At 44.3% G+C, this 13,023-nt stretch overlaps 1 protein-coding gene across 1 annotated transcript in view; it reads right to left on the bottom strand.

The window, feature by feature from the left end:
* Positions 1 to 1,365: 1,365 nt before the first annotated feature.
* Positions 1,366 to 13,023, bottom strand: part of LAMC2 (laminin subunit gamma 2) — a 56,063-nt gene continuing 44,405 nt past the window's right edge. The window contains exons 16-23 of the mRNA XM_079761307.1: positions 12,073 to 12,222; positions 11,162 to 11,306; positions 10,080 to 10,229; positions 9,432 to 9,546; positions 8,265 to 8,464; positions 5,993 to 6,151; positions 5,801 to 5,900; positions 1,366 to 3,410 (exon numbers count right to left, since the gene is read on the bottom strand). Coding sequence (XP_079617433.1) covers positions 3,157 to 3,410; positions 5,801 to 5,900; positions 5,993 to 6,151; positions 8,265 to 8,464; positions 9,432 to 9,546; positions 10,080 to 10,229; positions 11,162 to 11,306; positions 12,073 to 12,222 — 1,273 coding nt within the window. The 3' untranslated portion in view covers positions 1,366 to 3,156. The remainder of the gene's footprint in view (positions 3,411 to 5,800; positions 5,901 to 5,992; positions 6,152 to 8,264; positions 8,465 to 9,431; positions 9,547 to 10,079; positions 10,230 to 11,161; positions 11,307 to 12,072; positions 12,223 to 13,023) is intronic.

Genomic DNA, 13,023 nt, shown 5'->3' with positions numbered 1-13,023 from the left:
GCTTACAACTACAGCTGTTGGCTATAATTGTGCTGGGAGGGCTCTGCCCTCCAAGCTGGGTCTTGCACGTGGCCACGAGAGGACTGTGCCCTCTCATTAGTCCAAGGCTTGGACCTGTCCAAACACTGTAGCCGCGTCCCACAGTAACAGAGGCTAAGCCCCAGGTAGGATATCTCTAAGTCACATGGCCTTTCTCTCTTCTTAGGGGCTACTTGTCAGGAAGACAGTCTTATGACTTAACAATCTATCCCATTGAGGAGTCCTTTTATGATTGCATGTTCCTTGATTAGTAAGTAATTGGGTCCCTCATGAAGTTCTCTAGTATATGTACTGCCTAGCCCAGTGGTTGGCAAACTCAGTCAATAGAGTGGCAAACCGCATGTGGCTCGAGAGCCGCAGTTTGCCGACCACTGGCCTAGCCCTTTACTCAGCGGAGACAGATAGCCAATCACTAACGATGCATTCTCCCCTTTTTAGATTGTCCTATATTCCCCAGTTCCCTGGTAAGTTAGATGTGAATGTGAGAGAAAGTGACGTACAGCCCCTCCGAGGCCTGGCCCACAAAAACCTTCCATGTGTCTCCCATATCTTTTTCTCCTTCCACCCACTGGAGTGGAGATGATTTCCAGGGTAACCCTTAAAAGTCACATGTTATAAATGGCAGGGCCTCTGGAATGACTGTGTGGAGGCTTTTCCATCCTACCAACTTTCTCCCCATTCAGCACGTTATGGGAACAAGAAAAACATCTATTGTGTTTGAGTTATGTACATTTTTAGGTCTATGTGATATAGTAGTTGATCTAATAGAATTAATACACCTTATTTTCTGGGCACTACTTAATTAAAGCAAGAGATTTGTAGAATATGTGATTGGGTGTGTCAAGACAGGATTATAAATTCACTTCCACAGAAGGTAAAGCTAAGTGATTAGACCTGTCAGTACCTGGCAGTGGCAGGGAGGGTCAATGTGGACAGGAGCAGAGTCCCTTTCTCAGCCACTTGGGTAGATGGCCAATTCAAGATCTTAATTTATTATATTTTAACTAGAGGCCCAGTGCACAAAAATTGTGCATGGGTAGGGTCCCTAGGCCTGGCTGGCGATCAGGGCTGATCTGTGGGGCGACTGGTAGGGTGATCAGGGGGCCCCTGCTGGCACCCACCTTGGCTGGCCTGGTGCCATCTGCTCACTGGCCTCGCCCCTTCCTCCCCCGCTGGTACCCGCCTTGGCCAGCCTGGGGCCTGTGTGCTGTGGGCATCCTGTGTTGAGCATCTGCCCCCTGGTGGTCAGTGCGCATCATAATGACAAGTCGTTCTGCCGTTTGGTCGATTTGCATATTAGGCTTTTATTATATAGTATGTATTGGAAAGTATGGGCAATGTACCACAAACTACTGATTTTACATTTATTTTATAGCCAATAAAAAGACAAAAATATTCATTATAATCCCCACCTTGCTCAGGGTGTTCCAGAAATAAATCCTTCTTCATGCTTAGGAGATAGTACCAGTGAAATCTCACAAAATACTCTCGTGGTTGGAAAGGGCCAGACAGATGCTCAGAAAAAGGACTTAAGGATGCTGACTCTAGGACTCCTTGCTCTTTCTGTGGCATTTTAGTTTCCATGGTTTTGGAACCTACACCCCAGGCTTAGAGTTGAACAAATTAGAAATTGACCACAGGCATCTAAGAATTATTCTTTATTAAAAACATGTTCATGAAAAGCCAAGGAATACAGAGGTGAGGCAGTGCCCAAGTCTCCTGAGCCGAGGTGGAAGGGCCTCTGGCTTTTCCAGCAATTCCCACTGGTGTTGTCATGACTCAATGGTCTGTTGCAATAGGCTGTGGAAAGGGGCAGAGGGACAGCTGGAATACAAAGACATGTGCACCACCCAGAGCCGTCCCAGCCTTGCCAAAACCCAAGTGCCCCCAAGGGAGTGTCTTGCAACATAGGTCCTGTTGAGAAAAGAGGTTGCAAACCAGGGGGTGATTGCAATAAACACCACTTGTGATAAACAGATTTGTAAGTTTAAATTTATTTTTTGAATGTCTATCTTCCTCACTAGACAATCAAGTCTATGAGGGCAGAGACTGTCACCACTGTACCCCAGTCCCTGGCATATAGGAGGTACTCAATAAATATATGTCGTAAGGATGGATGGATGGATGGATGGATGGATGGATGGATGGAAGGAAGGAAGGGTGACTTTTATCTAGCTCCAGTGTGAGTAGGAACATTCTTTGAGAGAGAGAGAGAGAGAGAGAGAGAGAGAGAGAGAGAACACACATGGGTGCAAATAATTTTTAATGTTTGAAGTGGGATTGAATTAGGACTAATACATCTTCCAGATAATATTGTACCTCTTTCAATGCCCAAGCTACATTTTTCTATTACTTTGAACCCAAAAGTGAATTCCCAGTGTTTGCTTTGCTAGTAGGAAATGCTGATAGGGTGATACCGTGGCATTGTCAGGAGAACAGATGCCACTCTCAGGTACAGAAGAACTTGAAGGTAGCAGGGCACGGCAGGCATCATTGCTCCAAATGGGCCAGGCTTGCAGCTTCTCACTCCATCGCTGCTCTCCTCTTCTAGCTTGAACTTGGAGTACATGCTTATGTACTGGGTGGTAAGTGGGAGGAACTCTGATCAACAAGAACACTGGACATTAGGAGTCAATAGTATTTTACTGGCCACAGTATGACTGGACTTCACTCTCTGTTCTGACACTGGGAAGAATTTTATGCATGAGCCAAGATAAAATATTTTCCTTTGGTCACATTACTCAAAGAATGAATAAGCTATCACCCAGCAGCACTTGTCCACACTCCAGGACTCAGTTGACGCCTATTCTGAGGCAATCATCTGCCCGTACATTTTGTCCTTCCATCCAGTCTACCCTTGGGATCCAGGTCCTTGATCAGTCTCCTACTCAATGCTATTTGCCTCATTATCCAGCATCAGAAAGCAAATAGTATCACATTGGTGCAATAAGACATTTGTCTGGCCAAGGTCTCAAGGGATGGAATCAGGTTCAGTTGACCTGAGCATGCCTTTCAACATGTTCAGACATCCACATCCCACCCCACCCACTTGAGATAGCTCCTGAGCCCTGAGGTCTGTGTCCCGAGAACCTCAGTTGAGAAATCACTACGGCAGCTTCACTGTTGCTCAAGAGCCTGGGTGTTATAGCAGCCTGGGGGCAGGTTGTCCCGAATGTTCTCCAAGTTTTTTACATCAGCAAGAATCCCATCTATGCTCGTCTCCAGCGAATGGAGTTGGCCTTGCTGGCGACGTGCCCTTTCCTCCAGATCGGACATCAAGGGCCGCAGCTGGTTGTTGATCTGAGTCTTGGCTCTGAAAAGCTTCTGCTCCAATGAAACCAGCCTCTCTTCATCCACACTGCCAGGCTGGTCTATTGGAGGGAATGAAAAAGGAGTTTAACAGAAAAGAGCTGTGGGTTAGATCCCCTTAAGCCCACATGGCCCTTCTGTACCTTTAACTAATTCTTCTTTCACTTGTCCAGAGCTAATAATATGCCATGCATTTATTTTTAAAAGGCTTATTTTAAATTATAAATAATCCAGAAAAAGTGCTGAGAGCACTAGCATAGTTACTGTGTTGTAAACAGTCTAATTCTGAGCTCTCCAGTTAAGCAATATGAAGCTTGGAATTCTCCTTCGATGTTAGAGTCAACAGTTCATGCTCTGAAGAGATAGGGGCTGAAGGTCCTATGGGACTGATCTCATCCTAGGATCAGAATCAACCCCACATTCTGCTTTCTGAACCACCCTTAGGCATTATCTTGCTGTTATCCATTGAAGGACCTGTCGAAACTGGCTGGGCTTCAGGCTTCATGGAGGCCAAGGTATGCTTTACTATTTGGAGGATGGGTTCCAGCTGTTAGGAAATGACGCAAGATTTCCTTCTGGCCTGAAACAGTGGGAATCTAGCTAGATATTGGTTTACTTCCAATATGAAACGTAGTCCCATTTGTTCAGGTATGTTCACCCGTAAGCAATCTAAAAGTGACATCAGCATGAAGGGCACCAGGCCAAACTCATTTGGCTTGAATAGGGTTGAGCAACCCTTGGTCATTTCAAAGTCAAGGTCAGGTGGCCTCACATATCTAAGCAGAGTGACAGTATTCGGTTGCATGGGTTTATTATACCTAGAGCAATTAAAATGCTATTGTTCCAGGACTGAGCAGAGCAAACAGAGTAGAAACAACACATAACAAAAATGGACCAATCCTTCACCTGGGGCAGGAGAGAGTTCACGAATTTCGGGTCGGTCCCTATGACATGCAGAGAATGTTAAGTAAGCGTGGGGATAAAATAACTATGTCCATGGGGAGGCAGCATGAGCTACTCCAAAACAGCAGGAGTGCTGGAGACAAGAGACCTCGGCTTGAATGCTGAGGGATCTGTGGGTCATTATTAACCTCTTTGAGCCTCAGTTTATACCTGTGTGAAATAAAAGAATAAAACCACCTCATAGGACCTTATAAAGACTTAAATGATATCATACCATGAAAGTACCTGGCATTGTGCCTAGCACATAGTAAATGTTTAATAGTTATCTATCTCTCTCTCCCCATTCTCTCATTTTCTCTTTAAAGGCCCCCCTTGGTTTCGTTACCTTTTTCAGAATACTAAACAAAGCTGCTAAAATCTCAACTGGATCGCATTTTTTACCCTTATAGGGTATTTTACTCTTAGGGGCCCTAATGGGATCACAAAGCAGACCCATAAGGATAACAACACAGATAATATTGGTCTCTCAGGGTGATGATGATACTCAGGGTGATTGATCCATTTTTGTTACGGTGTAGTTTCTACTCTATTTAAAGTTGTTCCATGGAACTAACAATGTAGAACTAGGCCTTTTCCAGAATGTGGCTGGTGTCTAATCAAATACCTAGTTGCTTGTCTGCTGTAGTCCAAGCTTGATCAAACAGGCCAAATGAGGGCCTGAAACAGTTCTACCTAAATCTAGAATTTTAATTCAAATCAGATGTCTTTTGGAGGGTTCTATGGAGAAAACTGATTTGTTGCCACACCGTGCCATCTAAACTATTTCATCCTAGAATGTTGCAGTATCTCATGGGCCTACCACCTTTATATTTCTTCTGGGTTATCCACCGGCAGCTCAAGTTGCTGCCGCCGCTTCCATCCAAGTATAACTGTGGTTTGAGGAGGGACACATAGCAGAGTCAGCAAGTGATTATTGACTTCCCAAACAGGGAGAAGCTTCCCCCTCACCACTTCCACTGCTTCAGAGAAGGCTCCATCATCTCTCTCCTCAGTTCCTTCTACAATCTCCTGAGCAGCCTCACTCTGCCTTCTGTCTAACCCGCCTTAACTCTCCTCTACACAGCCACCCAGTGATCTGTCGGAAATACACAGTGATGATGGTATTCCTCTGCTTAGAGCTGTCCACTAGCTTCTCAGAATCAAGGCCAGAGTCCTTAGCAGGACTTGCAAGCCATTCAAATCCTTCCTCCACTATTTACTTTGTGATCCATGAGACATTATTAATCAACCTGAGCTTCAATATACCTTCCCTATAAACATTCAGCTCTTTGACCTAGAGACTTTCACCTCTAAGAGCAAATGTGCTCAGTAACCCATTTTAGAGATGCTAACTAACATAGAGTCCAGAAAATGTACAGTATCTGGGCCTGGACAAAGCTAACTTCCTGATACCCTTAAGGAAAGTTGAGACTCCCATTCATCGGGACTCGTGGTTAGTCTTCTAGAAAAAGGCATGGAGTATGGGGTTGGAAGCTGGGGGTACTCCTACCTATTAGGTGTAGGATGCTGTCCAAGTTGTTAAGTGTATCTTGGATCGTAACTCCAGCATTCTTGGCTCTGTTATTAGCTCCTTGGGCTTCTGTAACCACCTAAGGAAAAACACATACAAACTCGTCTTGAAGGATGTTTTCCATATTGGCAAGTTTAAAGGGATCTCCCTTGGAAAGCTGTGGGAACTCACCATCTGTACGGCGTCCATATCCATGTCAAACTCCCGCTCTTTTCTGGCCAGCTCTCCTTCCACTTCCCTCATCTCACTCTTCAGAGTGGCCAGTCCCTTCTCCATGGCCAAGGCTCCATCTGCTGTCACATTGGCTTCCAAGTTCAGACTCTCTATCTCCTGGGAGAAGAAAAGGAGCCAGGGACGGAAGGAAAAAGAGGGGTGAGGCACAAAAACATTCCAAAGACAACTGCAGAAAAAATACAGCTGCAGCGAGGCCCTGATAGAATGAAGTGAACAAGGAGAGAGATAGACTTGGGGACATACCCTTTCCAAAGCTCTGCCTCAAACAAGTTAGTTTGGGGGTCTGTGCCTGGGGACTATGAGGGTCAACACTGAGACACTGCTTCCCTCGCAGGGCACTGATCACCAAATGGTGAACCCAATAGGAACGAGTTGGGATAACACAGAGGGTGGGAAACTCATCTCATTCTCTGTCATGTTCCTTTGCTGCCTTAGTCTTTTGCATGACTTTATTCCCCAAGAGAGTTGAGTACGGGGTGCAGAGAATGAATGGGCTACAGCTTTGAGTTTTGTTTTCATTTAGGACAAACCTTATCAACATCTTCGTCAATAGCTATTATTAAGCACCAAATTGCAGATGTCTCTGTGCTAGAAGCCATATAAGGGAGGCACATGAACTTGGTCTCTACCCTCAAGGGACCTAAAATTAGAGATTATTTTTACAAGTCATCAAGTGCTCCAAGAGTAAGGCCAGTCCAAATATCAAGAGTTCCCTCCGGGCTGTCTAGAGTTGCATTGGCTTTGTAGAAGTCATCCTTAAGTAACAACGATGAAGCTCTCTTCCAGCTGAGAAGCACTCCTAGTGGAGCATTTAATGTATGGGTTGTAAGTGTCACTAATCTGTCTCTCCCCATTACTAAAAGCTCCTGGGAGAGAAGGACTGGGTCTTTCTCATCTCCATATTCCCAGCCAAGCACAGCCTGGCCCACAGTGGGAGAAAAGAGAAAAATAAATAAGTGGAGCTTACATAGAACACAGAGACAAGGAACCTAGAACTCTAGAATGTCATAATCTTGAGTCAAAACACTGATGATCATTGTTATGAGTTGAATTGTGTGTGTCCCCCGCCCAAAAGAAGTCCTAGCCCCCAGTACCTCACAATATGAACTTATTTGAAATAGGGTTGTTGCAGATATAACTGGTTAAGATGAGGTCATATAGGAGTGAGCCCCCTAATCCAATATGACTGGTGTCCTTACAAGAAGAGTCAGAGACTTCTAGGAAGAAGAATCCCATGTGATGATAGAGGTAAGGACTGGAGCGATGCTGGTACAAACCAAGCAACACTAAGATTGACAGCTCTGTGGGAGAATACATTTGTGTTGTTTTAGGCCATCCTGTTTGTAGTACTTTGTTACAGCAGCTCTGGGAAACTAATGTAATAGTCTATATAAAAACAATCTTGGAACCTACAACCAAGATTACTCTACCCAGCAAAGCTATCATTCAGAATTGAACGTCAGATGAAGAGCTTCACAGACAAGAAAAAGCTAAAGGAGTTCATCACCACCAAACCAGGATTACATGAAATGCTGAAGGGTATTCTTTAAGAAGAGTAAGAAGAAAAAAAAGGTAAAGGTAAAAATTATGAACAACAAAAAAACATCAAATACATACCTACCAACAAGTGAATCTAAAAATCAAGTGAATAAAAAAATCTGAAGAACAGAATGGACTGGTGAATATAATAGAATCAGGGACATAGAAAGGGAGGCGACAGACAATTCTCAGGGGGAAGGGGGTCTGAGGGGTGCAGGAAGAGATTGGACAAAAATCTTACACCTATGGATGAAGACAGTGGCGGGGGGGGGGTAAGGGTATGGAGTGGGGTGGGGGAATCAGGTGGAGGGGAGCTAAGGTGGGGGGGAGAGGAACACCTGTAATAATCATCTGAACAATAAAGATTTATAAAAAAATAAATTAATTAAAAAAAACGAGAAAAAAAAAACAATCTTGGGTGGTTTTTTTCATGGTGTTGTCCAAAAAGGGAGTTGAAAATAGAAGATTCTAGCACTCAGTCAATGATGGACTGTGAGTCAACCAACAAAAGGGGTGCCCAGGTGGATCTGGAGCCACCATGGACCACAACAGGACTCTGAGCCCTGGAGGTCAAAAGGGTCCTTGAATGCTCTGGAATGCTCTTTCCCATTCCACATGAGCCTTGTGTTTGGAGCTGCTCGTGCTGGCCAGCATCTGGATTTCTCTTTACCTGTTCTATCTTGCTGCTGATCTCGAGGGCCTCCCTGGCTGCGTTCTTTGCCTTCTGGGCGTCAGCAGCGGCACTGCCCAGGGCTGCCTCTGCTTGCTGAGTCTGGTCACTGGCGTCGGTCACCTTCTGGCTGATGTAGGACAGTCTCTTCATGGCCTCTTCGGCTTCTGCTTTTCTGTCTCCAACCTGCAGGTCGAACTCTGAAATGAAGGTAAGGAAACATCGCCATGAAGATGAAAACAAACTTAACAACAACCAACTTACAAATGAAGATGAAAGGGGCTGAAGTTTTAAAGAAAAATCCCAGAAAGAGTGTTATTACTGCCTGGAAACGAGAGGGGTAGGGGGAGTTGTGGCTATTGCTCTTTCTTATCCAGGAGAAAGCATCTTAAAGGAAGCCTTGAAAAGACCACAATTTGTCCATTGTGAAGAGGAAATGACACTCAGCCTACCCGGGTCCCCATCACTGCAAGAATCTTAAGACCCCAAAGCAAATCAGAAGCAGATGGGATCTTTGAAGCCCAAAGTTTCAAGCCAGAGCCTTAAACTCTAAGCTGCCAATGACAGCAGTTGAGGGTTGGATTTTCTGTGAAGAATATCCCAGGTCTTTAGGAATTCTTTTGGTGTGTGTTTTGTTTTGTTGTTTTTTTAGTGAAGAAACCTGAAAGTTAACCAAAGCTCTAAGGCACAAACCTAAATTTCCTGGGACCTGGATGCTGTGACACAGCTTGCCCCATAATCACAACAAATTGACCTATACTGGATCCAACCAGGCTACAACAACAACAACAAAAAGAATGAGAAAGAAAAATATCTGTATGGTAGTGGGATGTTGGATCTGTGAGGGACCTTACAGATCACACAGCTTAACCTTCTTCCTTTAAAGAGAAAGTTGGGCTTTGTGACTTGCTTATGGCCACACAGCCAGCTCAGCCTGGTCATGGGGTCCAGCAGAGATCGGAACTCAAGCCTTGTGACATCTAGCTCAATTCTTTCCCCTGCATCAAATATTAATGAAAAAGTTTTCTTTATAAAGTTATTTATTAAGTGTCTATTAATACTCCCAATGTACCTATCACTTAGAGAGATATATGAGGATTCAAAATAAAGCAAAGTCATGGTTGCACTTTTAAAATGCTCAAGGGACCTGAATCATGAACGACTCACCTCTGAGGTTCTTTAAGATGTTCTCAACTTCATAAAAAGTGGCATTGCCCATACTTAGTGCTTCTTGGGCTCTGCTTTTAGCAAGGTTGGCCCGGGAAAGTAGCTGAGCTGATTGCTGTAAAAAGGCAGATAGAACAAGATTAGCGTAAATGTAACATATACCTGGGAAGTGCATTCCTGCAAGCAAAATCGTTCCAACACATTTCTCTTTGTGACAACAGAGTGCTGTGTGACTCACCTAAGAGTATAGTGGTGCTGGAGCAAACCCCTGCACAATCTGGGACAAAGCAAATACTATAAGCCAAGGACCCAAAAGGATCCCATTCAGAGACAGTCTCAACTCTAGACCATTATCAGAGATAAGAAGTTTTGCAAATCGTTTTAAACTCTGGATACTTCCTGAAGCCAAGATAGCAGACAGAGCTGGACCAAAATTGGACCCACAAGGCCTGGGTCCTATTCCTAGATTTGAGGGCTGATTCAGTGGGTGAAATTGAGCTAATTACATCAAGGTCTCTATATCTTAGTTACTTCCTCTGTATGTAGTGGTACCATGATCTTTTAGAGAGTTTCTATTTTTCCCCCCATATTTATTCACATGGCAGGCATTTAATGCATGTTTGTTGAGTGAGCGCATTAAAAAGATACCTGTCTCTCATTCTTTCCATTCTGTAAGAGCTGCCGGGTTTCTTCTTCCCAGTTTCCCAGATTGCTTTGCACACGCTTGAATTCATCCATATGCTTCGTCACCAGGCTTGAGAGAGAATCAGCTTTTTGTCTGATCCTCTTTGCTTCTTCCTGTGAGCAAAGGAAATGAATAAGTCAACTTTCTGCTCATCAGTTACCACACCAGTCTTCTTAGGACCTGCCATCATTGTTTGAAAACAACAACAACATGGGCCCAAAGTCTAACAGGCACAATGCCAAAGCAGATCTCCCCGCAGGCATCAAACAGGTCTTCTTTCTAAAACTTATCTTTAATTGTAGTTGACATATAATGTTAGTGTCAAGTGTATACCGTAGTGATTCAACCTAAAAAGTGATCACCATAATAAGTCTAGTAATCATCTGTCACCATACACTGCTATGACGATATTCGATTGTGTTCCCTATGATGTACATTACATCCTTATGACTTACTTTATAGCTGGAAGTTTGTACTCCTTAATCTCCTTCCCCTTTTCCACCCATACCACCATCCTCAAAGAGGTTTTGTGTCTGTTTTCGTTATATTTCATGTTTTATCATATATATATATATATATATTTTGTGGGAACCATTGAGAGGGCTTTTCGTGTAGGTAGAAAGCCAAATCTTCTTAATCTAAGTTCGGAATTGATGACAGAAATAACAAAAACTACAAATAACAAGAACACACGTCTTTTGAGTGGCTGGACATAGTATTATAGATTTCACCTAAATATAAGTATCAAATTTTATCTGTAATAATTTCCCACAGTTTTCAACAGTCCCCAAAAGTAGGGAAGAGATATGAAACCTTTATCCATAAATTGGTTCAGAATGTGAGCCGAGGCCTTTTCAAAGACCAAGATTGGGATTAAAGAACAAGGACAAGGGTAATGAGAAAGACACATACTCCTCCTAAATCTAAGCAAGAAAGGTCAGCATTGAGACAAACCTGAATGACTGAACGATATGATGGAACCACCCCCAGAGAAAACAGCACGGCTCGTCTTCTGCTCATCAGCACACAGGCGGGATGTCCTTACCTGCAAGGACTGATCAGTGACTCCCTGGAGCTGAGACATGGAATTGAGAAGGCGGAGACTATGTTGATAAGATTTATCTGCTTCGATGTCAGTCTGAGTGGCCTCCCTGGACAACTGCTGAGCCAGAGACTTCGTTTTCTCCAATCTGCAAAGGGGAAAGATAGAGGAGTTTGTGAGAATTCACTCTTTTTATTAAAAGCAAAAATCCATCGTGTTGTCTTAAAAGTATGTAGTTGGGGTTATCAGGAAAGCCAAATGAGGTTATGTGTCAAATATGTGCTCCTCTACCATCTAAACACAAGCCTTAAAATTGATATAGGTTGGCTAAGGACAATTCAATTCCTTTCCCAATTTTTTTTAACACATATAGGAATCCCTTATTTATTTTTAAATGTATTTTTATTGACTTCAGAGAGGGAGAGTGAGAGATAGAAACATCAATGATGAGAATCATTATCAGCTGCCTCCTGCACGCCCCCTACTGGCAATCGAGCCCACAACCCAGGCAATCGAGCCCACAACCCTTGACGGGAATCGAATCCAGGACCATTCAGTCCGCAGGCCGATGAGCCAAATCAGCTAGGGCGTTTCCCAATTCTTGATAATATAAATATATTGTTGTTATATCCTCCATTCCACTAGGTGGGTTTACTCACATACTCACATCCTTTAAACACTACAGAGGGTGGCCATATCTCCAAGCATGCAATATCTCAATCAAAACACACATTTTACTTAGATTAACCAACTTGTTCTTCTTCCAGCCTTAAAGGTATCTGTTTTGCCCTAAAGTAAGCCTTTCATTCTCTTGTCCCTCTTAATAGTTATATATTTTTTTAAAGAAACATAGTTTGCATTATGTCCCAACATTGCAGATGACATTGGTCCCGTGAGGACCCGCTGAAACATACTTTCCCACAAGCCCTTGCACCACGGAGCCGTCCAGGCTGCCGCTGCCGCCTCCTTCCCGAATAGCCTTGCGCGCCAGTGACAGAGCTTGTTTGGAATAATCTTCGGTTTCCCTTGCCAGCTGTTCCATGTTCCTGGCTGACTCCTCATGGCTGAAAGAATTAAATGAAGAATTTGGGTTTTCATGGCAAGAGCCTCCTTGAGGCCTTTTATTTAAATGAAGGGAGAGGAGCACGGGAACTGGTTTGGCTAGAAATGCCAAACAGAATTGACCCAGTTAGGTGGAATTAGAGGAACTGTCAAGAAACAGGAGGTGTTCTGCAGGAGTGGCCTCGTGTCATCGACTTTTGGGCGATCTTTTCCATTTATGGCATACCCAGGAGAGGCCTGGGGTGGGGCTCGGGATGGCTGGGAGCAGTAGCGAGGGGATAAAATATTGCATTTATAAGCTGTTTTCTGCAGGGGGAAAGCAAACAAAAACCCCAAAACCCTGGGTCTATTTCATTCAGGATGTAACCTTACTCATGTGCTACAACTCTAAACTGGGCCATTAGAGGGGGGACAAAACCAATCAATAAAAGTCCCCCACATGCTTTTGTCCTCCTGTTTCTGGAGAGTGATAAAAACAAACTCCGAGGCAGCTCATGCTACAAAACCCCAAGCCAGCCCCCTGTGCAGACTGAGTTCCATGTGGGATTAGCAGAGCAGTGGGCTCTGGGCAAAGCTCTGCAACATGGCAGCACAGTCAGGCAGGACGGAGGAGCTGCCTGAGGTCATGGGGCCCAGCAGAGCTGCTGATCAGGGGGAAGGCCCCCTCTGCAGACTCAGCGCCCGTCCCCCCACCCAGCCCCCCACCCCAGGCTGGCAGAGACTCGTGCTCCTTGTTCCCAGGCTCGCTGTGGGAGCTTGGGAGTCCCTCAAAGCTGCAGCGTGTTCTTTTCCAAGGGCGGATT

This window comes from Cnephaeus nilssonii (genome assembly GCF_951640355.1).
Source record: "Cnephaeus nilssonii genome assembly, chromosome: 21".
In the NCBI taxonomy this organism is placed as follows: domain Eukaryota; kingdom Metazoa; phylum Chordata; class Mammalia; order Chiroptera; family Vespertilionidae; genus Cnephaeus; species Cnephaeus nilssonii.
The sequence above is the reverse complement of the archived record's forward strand: the minus strand, read 5'-3'. Positions and strand labels throughout refer to the sequence as shown.